We start from the raw sequence: 25268 nt of genomic DNA on the forward strand, positions 1-25268 counted from the left end.
TGCTTTGTAATGCAGCTCACGTTCATATTGCTACATCAGTTGTGAAGCGTTGGTACATGTGGTAATGAAAAGGCATTCCTTATACAGTGAGGCTCAATTGATTCCGAGCATTTACACGGCAATCGTGTAGAAAAACTGCTCGTAATTATGTGAGAGTCACTCCAGCACATCTCACCCAGATCATGGATCAAATATCATGAGCCTCTACAGGCGGCCATTTTTGGTGTTCAATTGCCAGCTCCAGCGCTGCCGCTCGCTAACGCACCGCTAGAGCTGCCGCTGGTGGGCGGATCCCTCAGCCGCTGGGCTGGGCGATGACTAAGCGGCCGAGCCCTCTAGAAGTGCACATCTACCGGGCGCTGCCAACTCTGACCATTGCATACCTTTTGCAGCTGGACCGACATACGCCAAAACGGTTACCTAAACTCGCCCATCGTTGAACGCTGCACCAAGGCGCGCAACCCGGAATCTCACTGTCGAGTCTACGCATTGCTCTGCTCGAGCTTTCACTACTATCAGTGCCTACTGCAGGACTTTGTCTTCTCTAACTTTTTCTTTTCCCTTTCCGTCCTGCCCAAGCGGCTGCGGCGACAGTCACTGGTACCAGTCAAAGTCCTCGCTACCAACTTGGTTGCCTGCGAGAGGCGGCTTACCCACCGACTTGTGTACGTCTGTCGACACAACGCCTGCCTTGTGATAGGCGGCGCGCTCGTTCGATCACTCGATAGAGGAGAAGAAGGAGAAAAACAGAGAAGCAAGAAAGAAAGAAAAGCAAATAGGAGAGACACCTGAGCCGCTGGGACGATTCAATAAGCAAACGCCACATCCGTTCCCTCTCTTCGACAGTCGGTTGCTGGAGACCTCGTCTGCCGCTACCTGGCTACGGTGCGATATCTCCCTGCCCGCTGACCTTGCGAGGCTGGTCAAAGGCATCACCAGCCCTTGATTTCTTGCGTGTCTCGGATCTCTGTTGCGGCATCACAAAGGCTGCAAAGCAACACGGAGAAAAGCACCCAGCAGCAATCCCGATCGACGTCGGTGTAGGGCCGGACCGGTGTTGCCCACCATGTCGAACTCAGCCGTGGGAAACGTCTACCAAACGATCATCGAGGAGGTGATCAATAGCTCGCGAGTCGATTTCGAAGAGAGCGGCGTTGAAGAGGCCGTGCTGGAGGAGCTGCGATTGGTAAGTCATGCGATTGTCCCCGACTTTTGCGGCTGCCCTTTTCATCACCCGTCATCGTCACGATCCATCAAAGAAGCACCCCAAGCGACACCCGCATCTCGCTGGCAGCATCCCCGACGAAAACCCAAAGAAGAAAAGACAAAAGATCCCGCCATTCTCTGCCCGCGACGGCGACATGCTCTGCGCAACGCCTGGCAAACCGCCTGGGAGGGGAAGCAGAAACCTGGGGTGGAGAGGAGTGGCGGGTTGGGATCGGGGGGATCGGGGGGGCGACACAGCACTATTTGGGGCCCTTTTTAAGTCCAGAGGCACCCCCTGGCCGCGCCAGCGGGCGGCGAGTCCAGTGACTCCAGGCAGGACAGCGGGCGGCGCCGTCTGATTGGGCCGCCAATAGCCAGGGCACCTCTTCCCTTGGTCCTCTTTTTGTCCCTCATCACGTGTGACCAAGCTCAACACCGCTCACCACCCAGTTGCTCACTCATTCAGTCGATCGTCTATATACTGACTCGGTTCATTAGGGATGGCAGCAGAAGCTCTCTCAGCTCGATGTGGCTCGCTTTCCATGGGATCCCAAGCCGGAACCTGCCCCAGCAGCCACATCTGCACCCCCTCCTAACAACAACAACAACAACAACAATAACAATAACAACAACAACAACAGCAACAATACAGCCACGCCTGTCCAGACACAAGCTCAATTCTCTACGCCGCTGTCACTGCCGACGGCGAGCCCTCCCGGGGGCCTGCCGCAAAATGGCATCAAGCAGGAGCCGTACGTGAAGACTGAGCCTGGCATCAAGCAGGAGCCCGGCACGCAGCAGCCCGGCATGCCCTACCCAAACTACAACAGCATGGAGAACAAGAACAGCGTTGCCGCCAACAGGGCCGCCCAGCAGCTCCAGGCTCAATACGGTGTGCGAGCAGCAGGCTCCATCAACGCGATACAGGATCGCATGGGCCAGCAGCCTCAGATGCAGTCACAGCAGCAGGGACAGGCTTCGGCACCTGTGCTGCCGCAGCAGCAGCCTCACTCATCGGAGCAGCAGCAGCAGCAGCCCTTGGGCAACGCTCAGGTTGACGGTGCTGGGGATGCCATGGTGGACGACTCTGATGAGGATGATGCGCAGGAAAGCTTCGAAGGCGTTCTTCTACGGCATGGCGTCAACGGCAAGCCCGAAGAGCTCGGCAGAGTTGACATTGATCGCATCCTCCACGAGCAGATGGCTGCCAAGGCCAAAGCCATGGAGGGAGGCGGCTTGATGCTGTCGCTGAAAGAGGCCACGAAGCACCAGGCCAAATCAAGCGCTGCCCAGAAGCTGAGAAACAAAGGAAAGGCTCGCCGCGGCGTGGGCGCCTTTGATGGCGGAGATGATGACGAGGACATTGATGAGGACGCCATCAACTCTGATCTGGACGACCCCGATGAGGATCGGGATGATGACGAGGTTGATGACGAAGGCCTCGGTCACATCATGCTGTGCATGTATGACAAGGTGCAGCGCGTCAAGAACAAGTGGTGAGTGCAAAGCCCCCCCCCCCCCCCCCCCCCCCCCCCCGAAGCTTACTTGAAGAAGTCCATCTCTGTCATATGTCCCTTTTCTTTTACTGACTTTGCTATAGGAAGTGCACTCTCAAGGACGGCGTCCTCACCGTCAACGGCAAAGAGTACGTTTTCAACAAAGCAACCGGCGAGTACGAATGGTAGTGAATCTACGCACGAGGGGAAGGGGGGCAAGATGAGCTTATCGGCGCTTGCTGTTCTGCGGAACATCTCTCATGAACTTGCACAAGTCACGGCGCTCGAGTTAGGCTTAGGCACTGGTTCGGGCTCGGCTCTCCGAGCCGTGATAATTCTTTCTTTTCTTCATTTTTCTTACTTTGGTGATATCAATACCTTTGGCAATTTCTCACCTATATCATCTTCAAATCGCTTGCCTTTTCGTCTTCTCAGAAAACAATAGGAGAATCAAAAATATTCAATGAAACTTGGGAAACAGAACCAAAGAAGAAAAAAACATGCATGGTCAAAGGGGGGCTTTTCTTATGAATATGGACATTCGACGTTTGTGATTTTCTTCGGCTCAAAATGGCAACTGGCAGCCTTTTTCTCTCATTTTGATTCCTTTCCAGAACAAGGCATAACGGGGCAGGGCTGGGCCTCAGAATGCGCTGCAGACATGTACCTATGTATACATCTTTCTGCTAGGCAGAGAAGAATGCAGCTTTGTACTATGACGGGAGAATCCAGGAAGTCAAGGGGCACAAATTTCGCACGTGCAAGTAAAGAGAGGCAATGTAGGAAACCGCCTCTTGTAAAGTCGTCACCCATCTTGACAGCTATTACAAAGTGGTACCTGGTAGGTAGTAGCACTCTGTACTCAGCATATCCGGCTCGTCATGGCTGAATTGGCTCCCGCCTCGGCGTTAAAACGAAGCACGACGAGCCGCTCCGGTTTTCTGGCCTGCCGAATTGAGATAGTATCTGGCTAACAGGCCATACTCAGACCGCCGACCACAGCTGGCCGTCCACACCATGCCTTTCCAGAGAATGACAGGGCGGAGGAACTTCTGGGCTGCGGCAAAAGGCCAATTGAGGCATTTACCAAAACGAGGGGGAGGGAGGGTCACCGGAAATCGTACGTACTATGGGCTTGGGTATCCGTAGATGACGGCCATATTCGAAAGGGAAATGGCTCGAGAAAACAATCGCTTGCCGCGGATCCGCTTCCGCGCGTCTGTGTCGCGTCGAGGACCTGAATCCTTTCGCTGTGGCCGACTCCTTCGCTGATACCGACCCCTTCGCTAATACCGAGTCGCCCACGCTGGCGATGGCGTGAAGACAAGAGCGATGGGAGAGTCAGGAGAAAAAGCCCCGCTTCTGAGCATGAAGATTTGGAGCTCCAAGCTGGCGCAGTTGAGGGCCTAGTCGGTAAGTGTCAGTCATGATGGGCACACCATTCCTTCGGACAGTTGAAGGGGCGCGGGGTTGGTTACCATCTTCATCTTACCTGACATACTCGCTAGGATCTCTGAGGCGGATGATGCTATTGGAGGATGCAGTCCAACCCAGTTGCAGACAACCATGCTCTTCGACTGGCTCTCTGTACGTAAGACTCCAGCTTACGATCCTGTGACTCCCAGAGCATTTACCGCAATTTCGAACCCCTACTCTCTCGACCCGACAGTCTGGTTCACCGAGCGGCGCTAGCGACTAGCGGGACGCCGCGCAGATATTTAGAACGACAGGGGATGAAGGAGTTGCCAGGTGGAACTGAATGGCTTCGTCTATTCCTTGTCGCGTTTGCGAGGTTGAATTTGGGCCTATCGCTCATGAGAAGATGTGATCTGCGTTCCACTAGCGCGTGAACGGTGCACCGGACCGCCATTAGGAGGCCACAGACAGACGCTGCAGTTTGACCAAGGGGGGAAGCCCATGATTCAGACAAAGGTTAGTAGACTGTTGGCAACGATAATGTTCTTACGCTTCGCCCATATCATGCCATTGTTGTAGAAACGTGCTCGGGATCGTGTACCAAATCGTGCTCTGTACTCCCTACGTAGCGTGGTAGAGATTGCTCACCACATTGCTGCGAAAAGCGGCTGTACTTCTCATGCAAGTGCGGACAAGTGGGACAGCCCAGCTCACCGAGGCGCTTGATAATGGCTGACTCTTCCCGTTCGCTTGTCGTCCTCTCAAGGTTCAACGAGTTCCGACTGTCAGACGATGGACGTCACATTGCTACCACGGATCTGTGGTTTCCCTTGGCATGGGCAGCCGGGTTGATTTGCCAAGACTGGATGTTGAGCGCCATCACTTGATGCGCTCCATGAGTTGCGGGTTTGCAGGCGCAACGGTAACTGTGGAGTTGCAGACGAGACCAAGAACACGAAGTGCACGAAACGGGAGAAGGGACGCAATCCCGGTTGATGCGCACCCACTCAGCACATCGCCGTCGCAACGAACGTCACCCTAATCTTGTCCCGCGCGGCAATAAAATCACCGACCGGTAACCAAACCGTCGGTAGGCGGTCATAATTGCCAGCATCATGCTCTCGCCGGTGATATCATGCTAAGAGAGGAGTGTCTCATTCCTCTTTGTTGTGCGACGATATGTGGTAGCTGGAGATGCTTGTATGAAGAGACCACTCAGCACCCACTCGCTTCCGCCGCGACAAGCAGCCGCGCTGTGGATGTAGATACAGGACAGGTGATACGGGGCGCGAAGTCCCCTGTAGAGAGTCGATTCTGCAACATTTAGTGCGGCGAATGAAACATCTCGACAGGGTTCAAGGATGCTTAACTGGCGGCAACCCGGCCAGAGGTACTGTATGTACTTGTATGCACGCGCCGGAACGGGGAGACTTCCAAGAAAGCCGACCGCTTCAAGGGTTCATACATCCACCATCCGCAGTCGGAGTTTTGAGCAAATCATCAATCTGGAAGTGGCGCAAGCCAGTGCGGGATGTGACCATAGTCGGCAGTTGATTGTATAGTCGTCCCAATACTGGCGTAGTGATCAGAAACACCATGATCACTTCCGATTCACTCCACAGGAAGACGCAGCAAAGACGTGGTGGGCAGGAGGCGGAGAAGTGACAGGTAATATACGGAGACAGGTCTGAGGTAAGAAGACAAACAAATGAAGGCCGAGGGAGCGTCATTCTGTTCGGCGAGGTCGTCGTCGAGATGGTGTGTTGTTGGTTCTTCAAGTTTATGCGTTTGGCCAAAGGATGCTAGCTCGGCCCTCCTATGGAGCATCCTGTGGCCCCCCTCCGTTGCGCGATACGACGTTGGGAGTTGCCAAAAGTTTTCCAAGAAGTCGACAAGAAATCAGAGAGAAAAGAAGTGACTTTCTGGAGCCCTTTCTCATAATCAGCCTTTTAACCCGGCGCGATTACTGCCACAGATGGTCGAGGGATGGGAGTAGCATGGCATGGGGCGGGTTGTCATGCGAATAGCCGATCCATGGTCAGGGGAACCCCAGCTAGACGTTGCGAGCGTCCCGGCGGCAGCGCTGCCTGCAATACCCTGGACAGAGCCTCATCAGTGAAAAGGCGATGATGCGAACATGTCATTGTTGAAGTTGCTGGGGAGCTGCGAAGATGACGAGCCGACTGAGCATGGTTGCTCAAGAATTCGAGAAGTCGGAAACTTACATGTATAGGTATATAAGGTATGTGGTAGCAGTGCTCCGGTAGGTATGCATTCCGGGCGTTGTTACGTCGTATCTCTTGACAAGCCCCGCCAGCACCACCTACGCAAAGGCCCAGCCATTCATGTGGACAAGTAGGTAGGTTTGGCTGTCATGTAGCTGTTGGTTCCGGGATATCAGGGCCTTGTTTGGGGTGGCGGAGTTCGCAAGGCTCGAATGGCCGTTGCAATGTCCTCGCGTGTTAGGACCTGAACGAATGTGTCGTGCGAAGTACTTGGGTAGTGCTTGTTGTACGTACGGGGAACGGCTGGGGCGCGGGGTTTCGAATAGCATCGTGTAACGCCCCATCGGCACCAGCGGCACCAGCGGCGATGCGGGAAGTTGAGGGTGAGAAGAAAGAAAATGCGAGGTGGAGGAGATGCGAAGGTTGAGAAGTTGAACCTCATGGCAGAATCGGAAGGGAAGGTGCATCCAGTTGGTGACGAGGTGAGACCGCTTACCTAGAGCGGGTAGTAGGTCTGGCAGTATCACCACAAGCAATCGTACCTACTGGGTAGTACATACCTTCCATAGTACCTAAGGTAGGAAGCAGTATCCATAAGGTATATCCAACACCCCTCGAGGCATGATAGTATGAGCTTTGCCCGCATTAATCTACATACCTTAGGTATGTTATGAAACGAGTACCTACCTAGGTACGTATGAAGCTTGGCCCGTTGCCCTTTGTATATGAGGAGTATCAGGCGTGTACAAAGCCTCTGGCAAAGCAATTGCAATCTGTACCATTATCTATGTAATAGACTGGCTTGGATTATGCCAGTGGTCTTACCGCCCAACCATGATGTGAAAAGCAATAAGAGTGCCTACAATGGAATACTTTCTGCCTACAATGAATGTTACGGGAAGGTACTACCTACGTAGGTAGGTAAGGTAGCAGGTACATGTACCAACTAAATTAAGTTCAATCTGCCATCAGATAGAATGAGCACCCGCACACTGGCTCAAAAATGGTGTTCATCAATGTCAACATGTCAAGAAAGTTACATTGGGACGCATATTGAGGCGTGGATATCGAGCATTGAGCTTTATCCCGTACCTAGGTCGACGCATGCAGGATGTATGCTGAACCGCGACATCAATCTCTCCGCCTGACGGCTTTCTGCAATCCTACCTTATGGCTGCCTGAGGGAGATCAAATGAGCCCGGAATGTACCGTCTTTACGCAGGGCTCCGGAAACCGTTAGTTGTGGATGGAAACGAAGACCTTTGTATGCGAGTAGGGAGGTTAGTACTGCCTAGGTAGGTAGGTATGTTCTACAATGAGGAAGGCCGCTGTCATGGGTGATCAGATCAGTGGCGATGGAACAGTGCCAGGGCATTGGGCCCTTGTGCAGCAGCTGATGTCAAGCCAGCATCGAAGGGGGTGTTACTTCTCACGGTCGTAGAATCGGCCACGTGAACCCTGGTGCCGTCGTTGTGCTGTGGTCCTTTTGATTAGTGCCTTGTCAACAAGAGACACGCAGTCACGTACTCCGTATCCTGACCGCCGGCAAGTTGACGTGTATACGGAGCTCGAGTCACCTGGGGGCCGGCTAGGCCACAGATGAGTGGTTTCAGAGGCCAATCCATCGTCGACTGTCTCTGCGTGATGCTCCAGGACTTGCTGTTGGTCGACTTACACTTCGGCCGTCTCAAGTGGGACTATTGGCGGGTCGCGCCGGGACAAGGTCTGATGAGCTGGTCTCACCAAGGACGAGAGGGCAAGACATGATAATCGGACGGAATATCCGTCAGCACGGCGTACGATAGGAGCGTAATTTCTTCCCTCGTGATTCCTAGCACTCCTGGCAGAAGCATCTCTTGCCGGGCCTCATACATGTAGTCATTGACTTGGGCAAAGCAGTCACCAATATGTCGTTGGACTCTCAGGCAACCGTACCGGCAGTCTCCGCTGTGCTGGTGTCTCGTAGCACTGACATACATGTACACAGGCACTCCGTACACACGGATCTCTTCCCTTGACACGAGACGCTTTTCCGATTCCCACGGAACCGGCCCATATCCTGCATGTATCTTGGCCAAATTGATGCAAAACAGCGGGCTAAGGACTAATTTGGAATCCACGGAGCACCGTTGTAAGCTGAAGGCAAGCTACATGTACATGTACGCACCCTCCCTCTACCTCCTACCTGTATTCTGTCTGTTCCTGCTTGTTCATGCACCGACCCCCCCTTCGACTAAGAACATGAATCCCGATGTTCAGGAGATGCAAGTACGGCATCGATCAGACCCACGTCGTACGTCACATGAATTCGTTGATTGTGGACACGTCCCTGAAGCGTGGTAGCCAAAGCTACGGTGACTAAATTGATGAATGTGTTCATGTTGGAAGCACGGATTTCGCTCCAGAAAGCGGATTTGCCTCTTTTTGTGGGAAAAGAATCTCCGCCTCAGTTTATCCGGGAGCCTATCATAACAAGGAATCGGCCTCTGCATGATAGTATACGAACTATTGGAAGCAATCCCTAAGCAGGATCAACTGCGTTTGCAGCAAGTGCAGCAAGTGCAGGACGACAACTCGCTCTGCTAAGCAAGGCCGCTGATGGCCGTCTGCTTGATCCCGGCACAGCAGAGAGAGGCTTCAGGCGTGGGCGGCATACATACATGCAATGCAGTCCATGTCGTTGGCCTATGGACGCTCCGGCGGGGGGAACACCTTACTATCCCCAGGCAGCGTCAAGATGCGCCCAAGTTAGATGCAAGGTAGATACGACAGGTGCATGTACATAGTAGGTAGGTAAGGGTCAGCCGCCAACATGAAGAACAAGTACCATAACGTCAGGGTGGGCCCTCATGGAAACCTGTAATAGACGGAGACTGCCGTGCCGTATGTACTGCGATATGTATGAAAGCCCGAGGGAGCATGAGATAGGTACGGAGTTCAGACGAGCAGACGGCACAAGTGTCTCAGAACCATTGAGCCACTTTCAGGCAGGAGTGCTGGTGGTCCCTGAGATGAGCGACCTTGTGGGCTGTCTAACCGTTGCAAAAGTGAGATGGTGTGTCTTACAAGGGTATGCGTGTACGGGTACAAGGTAAACCACAGGCACTCCTGGAGAGTCTCACCGGCACTTCAACTACCTACCTATCTACCTACCTACATGTAGTACCTAGGTGTCTAGGTGTCTTAGTACAGTACTAGGAAATCAAGCAGGGCAACGAGCGATCTTGCACTAGACCCTCGCAAGCCTCGTCAAAGCTGGCAGCGATGCCGCGAATGCCCTCAAGCATCAGGCGTTGATGTCGGACGGACAGGGTTGGGAGCATGCCCATGTCCCTTTGAGGAGCAGCAGCGCATTGATCTGATACCAGCCAGCACCCTCACCCCTAGCAGCGGGCACTAAGGGTCAGCCGCAGTTGGGGCATGGAAGCACAGAAAAGGGATCCCCAGGCTTCGAGCAAGGATCCAACAGGAGCGGTACATGCAGCCCCATGAAGGCAAGGTAGCGCTACTTGTAAGGCCAACAATGATCGCGCAGCAAAGTGTGCTCAACGCTAAAACAAAGTACAAGTACTGGGGTAGGTGTAAGGAAGAGTACCCGGCAGAGATGCTTGTAGGTGGACCGAAGCTTGTGGGCGTGGGGAACGGAGGCGTGGGGCCTGTCCAAGAGTCGTCAGAGTCGAGAGCCGCGGCTCCAAGCCTCCCGGTTCTACGGAATGATGGCTGGCTTGTTTGGGGGGGAGAGGGCTGAGGAGTAATAAGGATGGCTGAGGCGGACGGAGTACAGTATGGCTAGCGGTGGTAGGATAAAGGTCCAAGGATGCGAAAGCCATGGCATGAAATGCACTCGGATGAAATAAAATGAAATGAAGTATTGTAAAATGAGACACATACTCGTACTTGTAGGACAAGGCCAAGTGAGGGTGTGGTGAGGCCCAGAGGTGCGTTGCAGTGGCTGAGGACCTGCAGGACTATGCGCAGTTACGGAGCCCATGATGCAGGCGCCGCTGGACGAATCAGCATTGGAGAAGAGAGGCGGATCGACCCAGAGAGACGACAGGCTTGGGAGACGGAGGAGGGATGCCACATGCAGGCGAGGGTGTACTTGTTGTGTGCATGTAGGTATGCGTGTCAGGTCTGCTACCAGCTCGGCATCTCATTAGCTGGGCGGGTTGAGTTTGATATCAAATACTTGATTATCAGCTCTTCTGCTTGCATGGCGAGTGTCTGGATGTAATCAGAGCCCCAGGGGGCGTACTCGTACGGGCGTGTGGCTTGTCTCACTGCTGTTTGCTCCCAAATCCATGCAAGGACGTCCAACAGAGCGGCCGGGGATGGAGTGCCCGGTGTTGGGGCTGTTGGCTGTTGGTCATCAACAGGCTGCTTTGCACAAGCCGTCCCACCCCATTGAAGCCACCCAGCGTTGATGCAGGCCCAAGGTAGCCTGTGCTGGTGGTACGCATGAAGTAGTATGTAGTAACCTGCTGTCGAGGGATTACGGGACAGTAGGTACATGTAGTGTTTGAGGCTTTCGAGATACCCTGTCTGCCTTGAAGAGCGAGGCATTCGGTATCTAGGCCCACGGTGACCGACGTTGAGCTCCGTGATGGTGCCGGACATGAAGAAGCCCGCCGGTAGGGGGTTTCTCCGGACCCTTCGACGACGAGAGCCGACTGTTCAAGAGCAAAATTTGCATGGCGACAGGTTCTTATCACAGTAGTCCTCGTACGAGTAAGGCAAGGTATTGCTTGTGCCATTAGTAGGAGAGCGGCCCGAACAAGTTGAGATTGATGGCCTTCCGGCAGTGGCCTCAGTGTGGCCTAGGTAGGCACTACGGTAGGTACTTGTACGTACTAAAGGGTACTAAGGAGGGCCGCACGGGACGGATTTAGCGCAAGGAGCAGAGGCAAGGTAGCGGTACCGCCTTGGCGCCGATGTGCCGCGTACTGCAGTACCTCATGCCTGCAGCAGTACGGCGCAACAGCGCTGCCAACACCCAGTCACAGCCCGGCATCCGCATCAGCCTCCGTATCTCTACCTCTGCAGGCGGACCGAGTACACACCCGCAGCGCAGGCGCGGGTAGCCCCTACTTCATGTTGTAAGCCCAGCAGCAAGCCCCAATGGAAAGACGGCGGCAGCTCCTGCATCTTGGGTGCTTCTGGATCCACGCCACACACCACCCAAATCTTTCCTGGTACTGTAACACTGAGGTGCCAAAGGCTGGCCTGGGACTCGCTGCCCATGTCCTCAACCAAATTTTTTCTCTGCCTCAACACTCTGCCCCTATGGTCTCCTCTTCGCCTTGCCCGGCTGTGCTTCGTCTCGCCACAATTCGTCCCTTATCAGCTCGTGCTCGATTGCCCCTGTGATTGTGTCTGTGCCTGCACGACGTCAGGGCTGGGGCCGAGCCGCCAGCATCGACAGACCCGCAGACAGCATCACACCAGTTCCAGAGCACCGGAGAGTGCCTCAGCCTGAGCCCGAGCCCGAAACAGCGCCACAAAGACAAAGCACAGCACAACCGGACGGCCACGGGCAGAACAGCAGCAACCACAGGCATCCCCGCGACCAGGGATTGGGAGCACGAGCGAGAGCAGCCAGGCCAGGCCAGGCCAGGGCGGAAGACCAAGGAAGACTGGAGAAGAGACAGACAGCCCTGCCTGGGTCCAGCGTCGACCAGCAACTGACCTCGAGGTCCGCTTCGAACCTCCACTGCCCGCCGCGTCTTCCTTCGTCTGCTGCTACCGAACGGCTAGCCTCAACTCTCCCTCCACTTGACCTGCTCAGGCCTCGGGGCTCATTTGCTCTAGCGCCAAGCCATCCAGCAAATCATCGGTGTCTGGTCGAGGCAGAGCATTCATACCTTGCCTTACCTTGGCCTCTGCCGTGCTTGTTATTCGCACTCCTCTGCCGGCCGCTGCTGCTTGGTCCCAGCTTCTCGGGATCCCGTTCGCCGCTTCGTCTCTGCCGTCCCTCCCTCTGCTTTCTCACATCTCATCTCTCGTCCCATCGCTGCGCCGTGTCTCGCTCCCTCGCTTTTTCGCCCCCCCTCCCAAGACCGGGTCGACTCAACCGCTCCTTTCTCTTGCGCTTTTGCTCCACCAAACTCAACCCAATCTCAATCATATCTTCATCCATCGCCCATTCCAATTAGCTTTCACGCCAGCCTTGGTGGCCGTCGACTCCAGCACCAACGGAATCAAAAAAGGGAGACGAAGGCAAAGACCCAACCTTTTACCAACTTGGCAGCCCTTGCCTCTTCGTTGCTGGCTAGTAGGGGAGGCAGGCCATTGATCCCGGGCTCGCGTCAATCCACCAAGCCCCAAAGAGCCCTAGAAGCTCGCGACACTTGTCATTGAACCAACACGACTCTCAACCGCCGTCTGTCGATTCTCACTTCGGCATTCGTCGACCTCCTCCCTCCAGCCGCTGGTCCACTCCGGACCCGAGCTTCGCGCCAGTCTTAAAGGGCTAGCCGTCCTCGCCCCCCCTTCTCCAGTCCGCCGAACGACAGTCTCAACCTCAACCCTGGGAGTCGTGATAATTTTCTATACCGCCCTTCTCCGCTCTCTCAGCCGTCACTCGCTTGTGTCTTCCAACCGGAGCTGTCCACGCTGCCGCCTGGGACGATTACGCCCTTGCCTGTCGCTGCATTCGTGCTGCAAATTGGTTGCTCCGGTGGCTCAGGTGACCCTGGTCGAGGACTTCTACCTCTTTCAAGGAGCCTCGTGAGAGTTGATACAGCAGCTGCCCTCGACAGGTCACACAAACACATGGGATCGTCGCTTATTCTGACCTACGGCAGCTGCGCGGCAACCCACCCGTACCACAGGCATCGGTATCTGTGTCACCTCCTTGACATCTCGGCCAGTTGAATTTCTGATGTAAGTTGCCATCTGCCTTGTTGTTGTTCGTCTGGCTGCCCTACACCATCTTGCCCGCCTGCTCGGCTCCCATCTACTCCTTGATTTATCTTTCCATCTTGTCTTACTGCCATGATGCGCGTTGAAAGGCGCCATGCATGCCATCGTGTCCGGCCAGGATATGAATGCTGTGCTCAGTCAGCCGTCTTCCTTTTTGGAAGCCAATCAGCAAGGTTGAACTGTCTTTCTCTTTCCTTGCCATCATCAACCCTTGCGGCAGATGTTTATGTCTCTCGCCCCTTGCCTTGAAGTGGGCACCTCCCCGCGATTTCAAGCTGTTACACTCTTCCCCCCCTTCGGCCTCTTCTGTCGCCTTCTACCGCCCTTGGACTTCTATTTCGGTAGAAGTGCCACTTGTTCCTTGCCCAAGACATCCTCACGCGTTATACTGTACTTAACAAGCAGGGTCTCGCTCCACTCCTTGTTATAACACCATCACATGCGCTTCTTCTTTTCAAAAAAACGGCTTGGGATTAACAAACTTGTTGTAATTAGCTATCTAACATCTCCTTGACCGGCTCAAAATCACCGGCTATAACTACTGACCCTTCCTCTCCCCTTCCCCCTTCCTGGACCCCTTGGCACTGGACTCTGGAACATCCGCCTGGAGCCCGCCACCTGCATTCCCAAGGATTGACCCGCCCCTCCCGTTGGCCCTCATAACCTTCGCCATTACTCACTATAAACGCCATGTCTCGAAACGCTCCCAACGGGTGTGTTCCACCCTCCCAAGCTACTGCTCCGCCTTCGCCAGCCACAAGTCTGCGACTAACAGTTGGGGAACCGGTCAGCGAGCCGGCCACTGAATCCGGGGAGAGAGTTCTCCAGGATGGGTTCTGGGAGCACGGTCGCTTTTATGGTTCTTGGAAGCCTGGGAAATACCTTTTCCCCATAGACAAGGTTTGTCTCTTTGTAGCGTCAATACCCTCCGCGCCTGTTCGTACAACTAACAACATCACCAGGAGGAGCTCAATAGGTTAGATGTCTTTCACAAGTATTTCCTCGTTGCAAGAGACGAGAAAGTCACTTCAACTCCCCTGAGGAAAGATGGACGGCCGAAAATCATGGATCTCGGCACAGGCACGGGCATCTGGGCGTATAATGTTGTGGAAGAGTAAGTTATTATAGAGGTAGTTTCACACTACGCTGTGCCAGTTGCTCACATTTTTCAGGTATGCCAAGGATGCCGAAATCATGGCCGTGGATCTCAATCAAATTCAACCAGCTCTGTAAGTTGTGAGCTTTCAATCGCTTGACCTTTTTTTTTTTTTTTTTTTTCAAACGCTAATGCATTTGCTGAATAGCATTCCTCGAGGTGTAACAACCAAGCAGTTTGACATTGAAGAGCCCTCGTGGGATCCACTGCTTCGGGACTGCGAATTGATCCATATGCGATTGCTATACGGCAGCATAAGAGATGACAAGTGGCCCCATGTCTACCGCAAGGCCTTTGAGTGCGTAACTCGTGTAACCAACAACCTGCTCCGTTTCTGACGTTCGTTTACAGGCACTTGGCCCCTGGCATTGGCTATATCGAGCAACTGGAGATTGACTGGATGCCGCGATGGGAGAATGAGGATCTCCCCAGACATTCGGCTCTTCAAGAATGGGCTCAGCTATTCCAACGTGCCATGCATCGCTACCACCGCAGCGTCACGGTATCAGGCGAGGCTACCAGACGCAGAATGGAAGCGGCTGGCTTTACAGATTTCTCCGAAACAACGATCCGGTGCTACGTAAACCCGTGGTCTCCCGATCGCCATCAGCGGGAGTGTGCCCGTTGGTTCAACCTCGCCTTCAGCCTCGGCCTTGAGGCCATGAGCATGATGCCAATGATTGACAAACTCGGCATGACCAAGGACGATATCGTCGACCTCTGTAGCAGAGCCAAGAAGGAGATGTGCATTCTGCGGTACCGCGCCTATTGCACTCTGTAAGCCGCCCGCCCCCCTGACAAACACAATTTGCCGGAGCCACAACTAATCACGCTTGCAGACACATTTGGACAGCCAGAAAACCGAACGAAGATGAGTCTCAAACTTTCAAAGAAAGAGACTCCGATACGCAGCCATCTAGAAGAGAGGAATCCTCTGCTTAAGACGCCATGGTCGCCAATAGATCGGATAGAGAAGAGAAACAGCATCCTTGCGTCCACATAATACAAACGGCGACCGGCAGGGATGCGAGAGCCAGCGTTCTGCGGCTTGTCCTGTTTTCGAAGCTACAGAAGCCCACCGTGCTATGTGAGCTACCGCTTCATATATGATCGTCGCCGACGCTGAACAATGTCATGCAACCATCACCAAGATTCTCATACAGGTATAGACGAAGCCTATTCAAGAACGAGAAGTATGCGAGGTGTGGATACTTTGGCTCTGTCTCATTCGAATGAAGCACTGCTAGTGGGTTCATGGCCGGATATATGATCTCTCGTCTTCGTTCTTTACGCTCTTGACGATATGATGCCCGACAAAGGCCAGCCCGTTTGGTTACAATGAAAGATGACCTTGGGCTTAGACCTACTCCTCTTCTCTCCCTCTTCCTTCATCCTTTCTCTTCCCCTTGATCCCGAGGACTTATCACATGACGACGAAGAACGGGGAAACTCTGATGGCTAGAAGCATTGTAGGGACTTAGACGAAGGTGGGGAACAGGTGTACAGAAACATGTCGGCCAGAGTGTTATGGGACTCGGCCGTTGCAAACACGAAGAGATGGCGATAAGAGCCTGAATGGGGTTGGCGTTACAGGGGCATTGTGTATGGCTTTACTCTCTGCTGTCGATTGGATAGATCGTGTCTTTCGAACTTGAGGATGTTGACATCACTCGTGCTGGTTTTTCTGATTATGTTGTTGGTTAATCGCTTCTGCTAGCAGGGGCATCTCGGCAAGGGGTGGGCATGACCAAGAGATGCCGGAATCACCCCATTACGAAACACTACCCAAGCTGCTAAAACATCCCCATGTGGCCAGATGCAAAGGGAACGAAAAAAAGAAGAAGAGTAAAGAAAAAGCAAACAACACTTTGAAGATATACTATTAGGGCCCTTTGTATGATACACTTGAGACTGCCTCCTGCATGGTTTCATCTGGGACGCTGATGCATGGATACCAGCGCCATGTAACCCGGGACAAGGTCCCCTTAGGTTTGGGTAGTCTAGGTGGTAACCTAGGCCAGTAGACAGGGGAAGGGTATGGGGGCAGACCGGGCAAATCATTTCAGGGACGGGGCAGCAAACTACGAGTGAAAGATTGAGAGGCCGAGAGGAAACTTGATACGGGTGGAAAGAGTTTGCTTCTGTTCAAAGGGGGATGTTGTTGGAGAATGGAAAGCGTGAGTCTTTTGGTGAGAATGATGTTGTGATGTTGAGCTAGTCCGCCACTCAACTTTTGCTTGGTCAACACAGCCGTAGCATTGATAAGGCTACTTGCATGTGTCTGCGTGTTCTCTCTCGACATGAGGCGTATTATGTACAACGATTCGTGTTGCTTTACTTTGTGATATGTACTTGCTCCTCGTCCGGGGAGCCGGGAGCAGGGAGCAGGGAATGTGACATGTCTGGCTAAGGGGGGGGTTGATCGCTCGTACCAGGATACCAGGCCAAAGACGGGAGTGATAAAAACTGTACTACTACTACATGAATACTGATACTACTCTCTGCAAGGGCGTTGAAAGATCCCAGTCCAGAAAAGTGAGGTACAGAGTACAGGACAATGAGCATGCTACAACAGACAAAAAACAACAGACGAGAATGCCTTCTGGCCAGTCGGCTCGAGTCCATCAAGCCACCGGGTTCCACACATGCAACAGGGTCAATCTATGTACGAGAAAAGACGCGGCACGGGATTTCTAAGTGACTCGTCGGCAAGACTGGGCCGGCTGCTGGCTCAGGGACAAGGAGGCAAAAAGAAGGAGGTTGGTCTTGATCATCCGAAGGGTGAGTTGGTCGTGGATTAAGTAGCTGTTTGCTGCTGCTACTGTAGCAACAGATCAAGTCTCTGGTGTACATGGTATGTGTGTGTGTGTGTTCTCCTGTGAATGCGTGACAAAGAAAAAGAAGAAAAAAAAGTCCAAAAACCAGATGCTCACACGCATACACGAGGGCCAAGGAGGAATCTCCCGATAACCAAGACCAAAAAAGAAACCCTTCCTCATCCATCCTGGCCCTCGCCCGCCACGCATTCTCCTTGCTTTTCGTCTCTGCCAACCAACTGGTCACACCCGATGATAACCCCTCGCTTCACCAGTCGGAGTTTGGTGACACCGACCATGTTTTCGTCTATTCCGGTCCTCTTTGTCTATCCGTACATGCCGTTTTTTGTTTTGCTTTTCTCTTGGTACATGTTATGTGAGTGCTGTGCGCGCGTTCGTCACCTCTGCTGCTTCCTCTCCAGGCTTCGTCTTCTACCATGGGGCTTGTTCCATGTTGCAGCGCCAGGCAAGCCTGGCCAAGGTCAGGCTAAATTACTCGACGCCCGAATGCTCTTTGATTTTGCGTTGAAACGGTAAAGGGGATACGACATTCGCAGACACGTTTAGTGGTGAGACGCGGTCTCTCCGCGGTAGCCCACCAGCTTGAATCGGCCAATCATCTCACCAACGGTGAAGAAGCCCAAGCACTCAGCAAAGACAACACCGCCGGTAACCAGCTGACCGGGAGTCAGGCTGCGGACCTGCTGGATGAGGTTCTGGGGAGACCTGAGGATGGCGCCGCTTCGGATGGACTGCCACAGGGACTGGTAGTAGCTCTGGAAGGTGGCGAGAGAACTGCGAATTAAACGGTTAGTGTCATGCGTCGTTGGGTACAGAGAAAGGCACATCGCTTACGGAGGGCTCATCTTCTGGGCGTGGAAGACAATCTTGCCCGTCTCGAGGGCGACCTTGCCGTAGTAGACGACCTGAGGAGTTTGCTCTATTCAAAGTCAAGCGCGGGTCAGCAATGCGCGACAGGACGTCTTCGGGACAGGGAAGCCGCCGTGACATACTCTCAATGAAGCTGATGAGCTTGCCGGTGCGCCCACCGACCTTGCTGAGCGCGCTGGTCAGGCCACGAGCAGCGCCGGCAATGGCAGGGCCAGCAGCACCCGCGACGCGCGACAGGCCCTGCGCAGCCTTTGCCTGGTACTCCTTGGCCTTGCCGGCGGTCTCCTTGGCGGCCTCAGTGGCCTTGTTGGCGGCCGAGCTCTCGAAGCGGCGGAAGGCAAGCTGGCGCAGAGCCGGCGAGCGGAGCATGGGGCGAGCAAGCGATGAGGGGGCCATGATGTCTTTTTTTTTCTGTTTTTCTCCTCTGCGGGAAACTGGCGGCTGGACCGGCGATGCTGGAAGAGCGATACAGGAGAGAGGCGGCGAGGAGGGATCCGGAGCGGCTCTAGGGAGAAGCGGCGGGTGTCGTCGAGGCTCGTCTCGGGGAGGCAGGGCGGAATCGCTGTCCGGAGCGCAATTGACGGGATTTTATGGAGTTGGATGTCCTGTATGAGGGAGAAAAAAAAGCTCGGGAGAATTCGTGAGGTCGCAAAGCCGAAAGGTGTGATGTGTGGGGGCTTGGCCCGAATTGGGAAAGTTGGAAGGCACGGCGGAGGCGAGCGCTTGCAGCTTCAGCAGGTTCAAGCTGGTTCCAATGAGTTCCCGGGCCGAAGGTATAGGTACCTGCTCCCAGCGCCGAGTTTCGTGCATTTTCAGGCACTGATGGCGTGCATGCGTTAGTACTGCTACCTCCTGACGTTATCGCATCATGGCCTCATCCGAGTAAACGGAAGGAGCGCTTGAAATATCATGCTTCAAGCATTTCTCTTTAGACATCTTATATTCTTCACCTTTCTTCCTCTTGTTTTTTTTTTCTCTCCCTTCTCATTTTCCATCTTTCATTGTTCTCTGTTGATCTGGATGACTGGTTTCTCAAGTCATACCTACCTATTTGGTAGTCTCATCTCTCATAGGTATGGATCGCATCTTGTCATTTCTGGAAGCAGCAAAAATCAGGGGAAGAAAAGGGGGAAGAGCAGCCCCGGAAGTCATGAACAGGGAAAGATGGAATCATTGCACAAAAGGCAAACACTTATGCTTTGCAAACCATTACAGCCAACTCCCTATCCGCCCGATTCTTGCGCCCGCAGTCTTTCCATCTTCATCATCTATCTATTATCTACCTCTACCTGGTAGCACCTCACTCTCAATCCAGGCTCTGAATCATGACCTTAATGGCGCCGCTCTTGGGATCTGCTGACGTCTCAAATGCCTTGACGGCATCCTCCAGCGGGAAGCGATGCGTCACAAATTTGGATAGATCGATGACACCGCTCTCGATGAGCCGGATGGCACGAGGCCAGGTGTTGCTGTAGCGATACTGCAGCTGGATATCGACCTCGCGTACACTGGCCCTCATAAAGGGAATGCTGATTTCATTCTTGCCGACGCCGATCACAAAGACCTTTCCTCCAAACTTGCTGGCCCAGATGGCCGCTGCAATGCTGCTCTCCACACCGGTGCACTCCAGGGTCACGGCTGGCTCGACGCCCCCAAAAGAGCTGACGATGCTTTTGGCCGTTTCCTCAGCCGACTTGCCAATCTCGATGCGGTGCGTGGTGACGCGGGGGCAGATCTCCTTTGCAAACGCCAGACGGCTCTCTGAAATGTCTGTGATGACAAGCGGGCAAGCACCGGCGGCAGCAGCGCACAGCATTGACACCAATCCAATCGGACCAGCGCCGCAGACCAGCACGGGGTCACCGAGCTGAACCTTGGCCCTCTGCATGCCGGCCAGAGCCACGCTCAGGGGCTCCAGCAGCGCGCCGTTCTCCCACGACATGTTGCCAATCTTGTGGCACCAAACGGCTGGGTGGTTGACGTAGCGTCGCAGCAGTCCGGGCACTGGCGGCGTGGATAGGAACTCGACCTTTTCGCAGCCGTTGTATCGACCTGTCAGGCAGGGCTCGCATGCGTTGCAGATGATGTTGGGCTCGATGGCAACCCGATCGCCGATTTGGAGGCTACTGACAGTCGGGTGGACGGCGATGACCTCGCCGGCAGACTCGTGGCCGAGGATGTGGTCGCCCTCGACGATCATGGGCCCAATGCAGCCGGCGTGCCAGAAATGGACATCTGAACTATTCGTATTTCGTTCAGCATGCTGCTCCTCTGCGCTTGCGCTCTGTGGACAGAAGCGTTATACATACCCACAGATACCAGTGCTGCGGACAGCAATGGTCACCTCGCCGGGCTTCAGATCAGCGCCAGATTTGACGGCATCGGCGCTGGGTTCAGCTTCGCTAATCCAGAGGTCATGTTTTGGATTTGTGAAGACGCCAATGTTGGGCTTGACTGAGATGGCTGCCCCTGTGGCCTTGGGAGCGTCATCGACTGCGGAAGGCGACATGGCGAGCTGTGAATGCGCGCGGTCTCCGGCGAACAAGGCGTTTGAGGGTTGGGAGGGATGACGCGTTTGGAGATCAACCACAATACCGGAGCAGAGGGAGTGTATGTATGCTTATATACGCTCTCTTCTCTGCTTTTGATCTTCTGTTCCAGGCCTTCTTGGGGTCCAGAATGGTAATGACGGCTATAAAAGGTAAGGCAGCTGATACCAAGTCCACCTCCAAGAGCTCCTTCATCCCCTCTCCGTCCCCTCTCCGTCCCCATGCGATGATGATGTGGGGGTTTTTATCGATTCTCCGCCTCTGCTGCGAGCATCCCCGACTGACAAAATGCTTGACTGTGCCTCGCACTTTGCAAGTTCCGCATGGAACAAGTGGCTCGTTGCCCAATTGTATCCCAGTTGATCCCCAACCCGGTGCGATATTCCACCCGGAAATGCCCAAGCGCAGCCGTCCGGGGCCGTTTAGACGGAGACCGATCCTGACCCGCGCCAATCACGGCGATGGGGAACAAGCGTGTCGAAACCGCCACCATACACACTTGTGGACCGAGAGAATTGGACGTATTCAGGCAACCTTTTCCGCTCTGTCTGTGACGAGATGTTGCCCAGTTATTACATTGCATCTGCCGGTGAGAAACGGACTGGAGTTGGATTGAAAACAAGTGCATCGGGATAACACACCGATTTACTAGATGCAATTTATCCTGCCGGGGCTCATTAATACGCACCAACATACATGGGTAGATCACACCAAGCCTTCGACTAAACAAATTGCCCCGGCATCAGTTGAGTATCGCTACAGATTTTTGAAAGCCTTCGGCTTAAAGCTGGAGTTTCCGTAGCCGGCGTCATATTCTTCCCACCAGTCAGTCATTCACCTCTGTTCTTGTGTTCTCCTCCTCCTCCTCCTCCTCTCCCCCACACTGGGCTCGACGTCAGAAAAGGCCCCATGTCGAAGCTCGAACTGTGACTGGCACGGATATATACTCGGTGGATCCTTGTTCATGGTCTTGATTTTAGGCATGTTCCATTTCCACGGATTACCACGACATGCTCACATGCAGCCTTGCTTACCAGATGTGGCTACGGTCACTTGAGATTCATTCTGAAACCCAAGGTGCACACATGAGCTCTCGATATTGCTAGATTCTCCTTGGCCGGTTCCCTTTCGGCACCGCGGTGTTTCGGCGTGGTCCGTTGTCGGTGCGAACCTCCTACAATTTCATAGCTGGACTGCCGGGCTTTGCCGATAGCGTTGAGGTGTTCTTCAAACTGAGTGACTTGAGTTTTTGGGGAGCAATAATCCTCGATGCCCCGTAATCATAAATTCGAGTTGTAAAAGAAGACAAATAAGAGGATAAAAAGAAGGGAGATAAAAAAGAGATAAAGGCAAAAAGAAAATTCTATGCGTGAACTGGGAATCGAACCCAGGGCTCCCCGACGTTGCTCGGATGGCAACGGAGAATTTTACCACTAAACCATTCACGCTACTTCTTGTTGAAGACCTTGATTGATAATTACGTATATCCGGCTTGGTGCCACTTGCTAGAAAGCCATGAAACACCAGGGTAAGCTTGGTGCTGAAAGGGACTACTACGAAGCGAACAGACATACAAACAACCCGGCAGTGCGTGAGCATTGCAATCTGCGAACAGGTGCAGCCATTTGATTCTTAGGAAATGCACGCAATGTATTATGAGGACCGAAGACTCAGCAAGCAAGACGATACCCATTCAGTGTAAGTTCCTCCCTTCAACCACCCCTTTCTTTCCCCCTTTTGTCTTGTTCCCCCTAGTGGTCTTATAGAGAGCCCGTACGATGTGTGCAGCTTTTGTTCTATCTCTGGAATAGACCCCCAATTTACCGTTGATAGAGTGTGGAACATATATCTAGACATAATCATTGATCGCTGTTCTGCTTCCATGATCATGAAGGCAATTACTAGTCCTCAGGCACTGGCGTCTGTAATCAATGGGAGCCGAGTGTCGTATCTGAGCTCTTAAGCCCGACTTTCTTCTCTATGATGATGCCCTCCGTAGTAGCTAAAGAAAATATTTTTCTGATCTGCTACTACTGAAACTTCAAGCTAAACAGAGTCCTCATTTCAGACACGATTCATGTATCTGTAAGACCCATCACAAGCGTCATGTCCAAGCACATTAGCATCCACGCCCAGATTCCACACCCTGACAACGATCCAGTTGCTACCCCTTATCGAGATGCCCAGAGATGCCCGGCAAGAGGACGTCATTCTCCTGCCGGCACTTTACATGCGCTAAATCGATTATTATCTTGGCTTGCTTGCCGGTTTGCATGAACTCCTTTGTCATGCCAGCTTGCATTTCCTCCCGTTTCCCCCGCATTGCTCGAATCACGCGTAATTAGACATGGCCGACGAACTCGTGTCTATTTGCCGTTTTCGTCCCTTGCAAGCTCCTTTCCCGCGTAAAGAGACGACATCCACGATCTGGTGGTAACTCCTTTAACCACTTGGGCCACGGAGCTCTCACTTGCCAGACACACACTTTGAACGCGAGACGTTTATGACTGGGTCAGTAGTTTTCTGTATTAAATTCGGCCAGCTCTACCCGTATTGACTTGGTGAGGGCTTAAAGCACTATAAATCACCACGCTCGACCATCCGACTCCTGTCATTTTCCATATGTACGCCGGTGCCGCATTCTTCCCAAAACGCCAGTCCAAAGATATGCTCTGCTCTTCATATCGCCATGGTTCCCTTGAATGGCCTCAAAGTGTTGGCCGTCATGTTGAGTAATTATTGAAACGACGTGTTTGCGAACGACGCCTGGTGCTTCCCAGAAGTAATATCATGCGTCTCAGTATCCGACAGAGACGACAACGTCGCCTTTGCATTGCCCGTAGGAGCAACAGATCGATGGGTCCATGTCACCTCGGAGGATGGCATCCACCATTGCCTGTGAAAGAAAATAGTCAGTAACCGATCATTTGACGAAACCTTTGGCGTCAAGTTCTCACGTCTGGACACGGCCCAGAAGGACCAACAGGTGCTGAAGCAGCAAGCAAGGCCTGCGTTATGGCGAAGCCTGCCCATACAAGTACCGACCTCATGATGGAGATCGTAAAGGGATGGCTTGGAGATATATGCTTCAAGTTCGACGCTGGAGGAGAAATCGTCACCGAGTCTCCGTGGGTGAGACGTCTTGGAAGATGGAGACTGAGGTGAAGGATTCGGAGAAGAGGCAGAATGGAGCCGATCCGATTCCTCGGTCGCCCAAAAGTCGAAGAAAGTCAAATAGGGTTTCCAGTCAGACCGCGTGCAACGGAAAGGGTCGTCTGCGTTGGGAGGCGGTGGGAGGAAACTTGGGCCCTGGACGCCACACCTTGTTCCTGAACGATCTGCGAGAGTCCCTCTTAAATGGATATCCGCTTCTGGAGGGCCCTGTATTATGTAGTATAGGTATGTCCGCGTAGAAGAATTTGCAGCGTTATCGGGCGGGATCCATCAATTCGCTACCTGTACCCTGCAATATTAGCATCTCAGTCTCTCTGGTAACTCTCTATCCATGTGATGTTTACCGTAGTGCTTGTCTGTCCTCGGTAGGTATCAAACAGCCGTTGGCTTCTCCTTGGTGATACAAGAACTCCGTGCCGAGCATCCAGAGGTACAGACGGAGCAGGGAGGTGCTACCAAGAAGACAGTTATACACAAGTTGGTAACGCAATGAAGTGTCGAAGCGGGACAGAGATGCCGTTGAGCAGGACAAACATGGCGCTTTTGTGCATCCGCGGGAGGAGGGCGGGCGTCATATTGGTGCTTCGTACCTTCAACTATCGCGAATCCACTTCCCGTCAAAACTTTGCGTCACAATAGCAGCAATTGCTTGCTAGATCTGCCAAGAAGGCGCTATCGTGGGCTTCTGAATACGAGATGATTCTTGCGGCCGGCGTGAGAAAAGGGACCCTTGCCCGGCTTTGCTGCCCTGACTGCGCAGGCAAGGCAAGGTAGGCATGTACGTTCAATACTTACTCGTGCCCGTCCCTGTACCCCTGTCGCGCAAGCTGTTTCTCTGCACCTCGCTTGACGAATCGTGCTAGATGGCGGTGATGAGAGACATTATAGGGATCATTTGTGCTTCTGCATGTAATATGGAATGTCGAAATTCATGACGAGGATATTTGAATTGAATGCCTTCGATCTCTGTCATTGTCAAGGCAAGTACTAGGTACCTATTGCCCAAAAATTCTGCCGCGTGAATGAGGCAGGTGTCAAGGCGGTGGGCGGTGTCTCTATCGTGGCTGCCGCATTGTGTCGACAAACCGTGATAGTGGACCTCTGGAGGGAAATTTCTAGCCCTTCCTGTTCTTCTCTCACGTTCTCTCTCCTCATCGCCAGCAGCTGAAAGCAAGACTGCCAACATTGAATACATACACCTCACCACTTTTCATGTCTTCCCCTCCATTCTTCAGAAGCAAGGAAAAGGCCTCCCTCTTTCGCTTGCTGAGAGACATGTCGTTTCAGCTGCCTCGTGTTTTGTCGCGTCAGCACGTCCTCGGAGAAATTGGTCTCACTCCCCTCCATCAACCGCCTTTTCGCCTTTGAACCAGCAATGGATCTCTCAACGACTGCTGAACGGCCTCTTACCCCCGCCG

The 25268-nt window shown here is 53.4% G+C and overlaps 6 protein-coding genes across 6 annotated transcripts; 3 read left to right on the plus strand and 3 right to left on the minus strand.

The window, feature by feature from the left end:
• Positions 1-1066: 1066 nt before the first annotated feature.
• On the plus strand, positions 1067-3063 carry TRIREDRAFT_122684 (transcription factor IIA alpha/beta subunit; the record flags this gene model as incomplete). The annotated part of the gene is made up of 4 exons (XM_006966708.1): positions 1067-1186; positions 1705-1734; positions 1873-2702; positions 2807-3063. 4 exons carry the CDS (start codon positions 1067-1069, stop codon positions 2889-2891), a joined length of 1065 nt encoding a protein of 354 aa, XP_006966770.1. The 3' UTR covers positions 2892-3063.
• An 11008-nt stretch (positions 3064-14071) lies between these two features.
• Positions 14072-15132, plus strand: TRIREDRAFT_41617 (uncharacterized protein; the record flags this gene model as incomplete). Its single annotated transcript, XM_006966664.1, has 4 exons — positions 14072-14164; positions 14227-14378; positions 14437-14493; positions 14772-15132. Coding segments are annotated over 4 exons (663 nt in total), but the record flags the coding sequence as incomplete, so codon positions are not given.
• Positions 15133-17254: 2122 nt separating this feature from the next.
• On the minus strand, positions 17255-18665 carry TRIREDRAFT_22737 (uncharacterized protein). Its single transcript, XM_006966648.1, has 3 exons — positions 18250-18665; positions 18092-18176; positions 17255-18031 (listed from the first exon to the last, which is right to left on the minus strand). The coding sequence occupies exons 1-3, from the start codon at positions 18521-18523 to the stop codon at positions 17800-17802; spliced, it is 591 nt and encodes a 196-aa protein (XP_006966710.1). The 5' UTR covers positions 18524-18665; the 3' UTR covers positions 17255-17799.
• Positions 18666-19321: 656 nt separating this feature from the next.
• On the minus strand, positions 19322-20828 carry lad1 (L-arabinitol 4-dehydrogenase). The gene is made up of 2 exons (XM_006966810.1): positions 20437-20828; positions 19322-20367 (listed from the first exon to the last, which is right to left on the minus strand). Exons 1-2 carry the CDS (start codon positions 20634-20636, stop codon positions 19434-19436), a joined length of 1134 nt encoding a protein of 377 aa, XP_006966872.1. The 5' UTR covers positions 20637-20828; the 3' UTR covers positions 19322-19433.
• A 1496-nt stretch (positions 20829-22324) lies between these two features.
• TRIREDRAFT_109030 (uncharacterized protein) lies at positions 22325-22915 on the plus strand (the record flags this gene model as incomplete). Its single annotated transcript, XM_006966709.1, has 3 exons — positions 22325-22374; positions 22731-22761; positions 22838-22915. The coding sequence occupies 3 exons, from the start codon at positions 22325-22327 to the stop codon at positions 22913-22915; spliced, it is 159 nt and encodes a 52-aa protein (XP_006966771.1).
• A 558-nt stretch (positions 22916-23473) lies between these two features.
• On the minus strand, positions 23474-25127 carry TRIREDRAFT_109031 (uncharacterized protein; the record flags this gene model as incomplete). The annotated part of the gene is made up of 5 exons (XM_006966811.1): positions 23474-23572; positions 23722-24057; positions 24195-24302; positions 24646-24709; positions 25048-25127. 5 exons carry the CDS (start codon positions 25125-25127, stop codon positions 23474-23476), a joined length of 687 nt encoding a protein of 228 aa, XP_006966873.1.
• Positions 25128-25268: the final 141 nt, after the last annotated feature.

This window comes from Trichoderma reesei (genome assembly GCF_000167675.1).
Source record: "Trichoderma reesei QM6a unplaced genomic scaffold TRIREscaffold_14, whole genome shotgun sequence".
NCBI classification, from domain to species: domain Eukaryota; kingdom Fungi; phylum Ascomycota; class Sordariomycetes; order Hypocreales; family Hypocreaceae; genus Trichoderma; species Trichoderma reesei.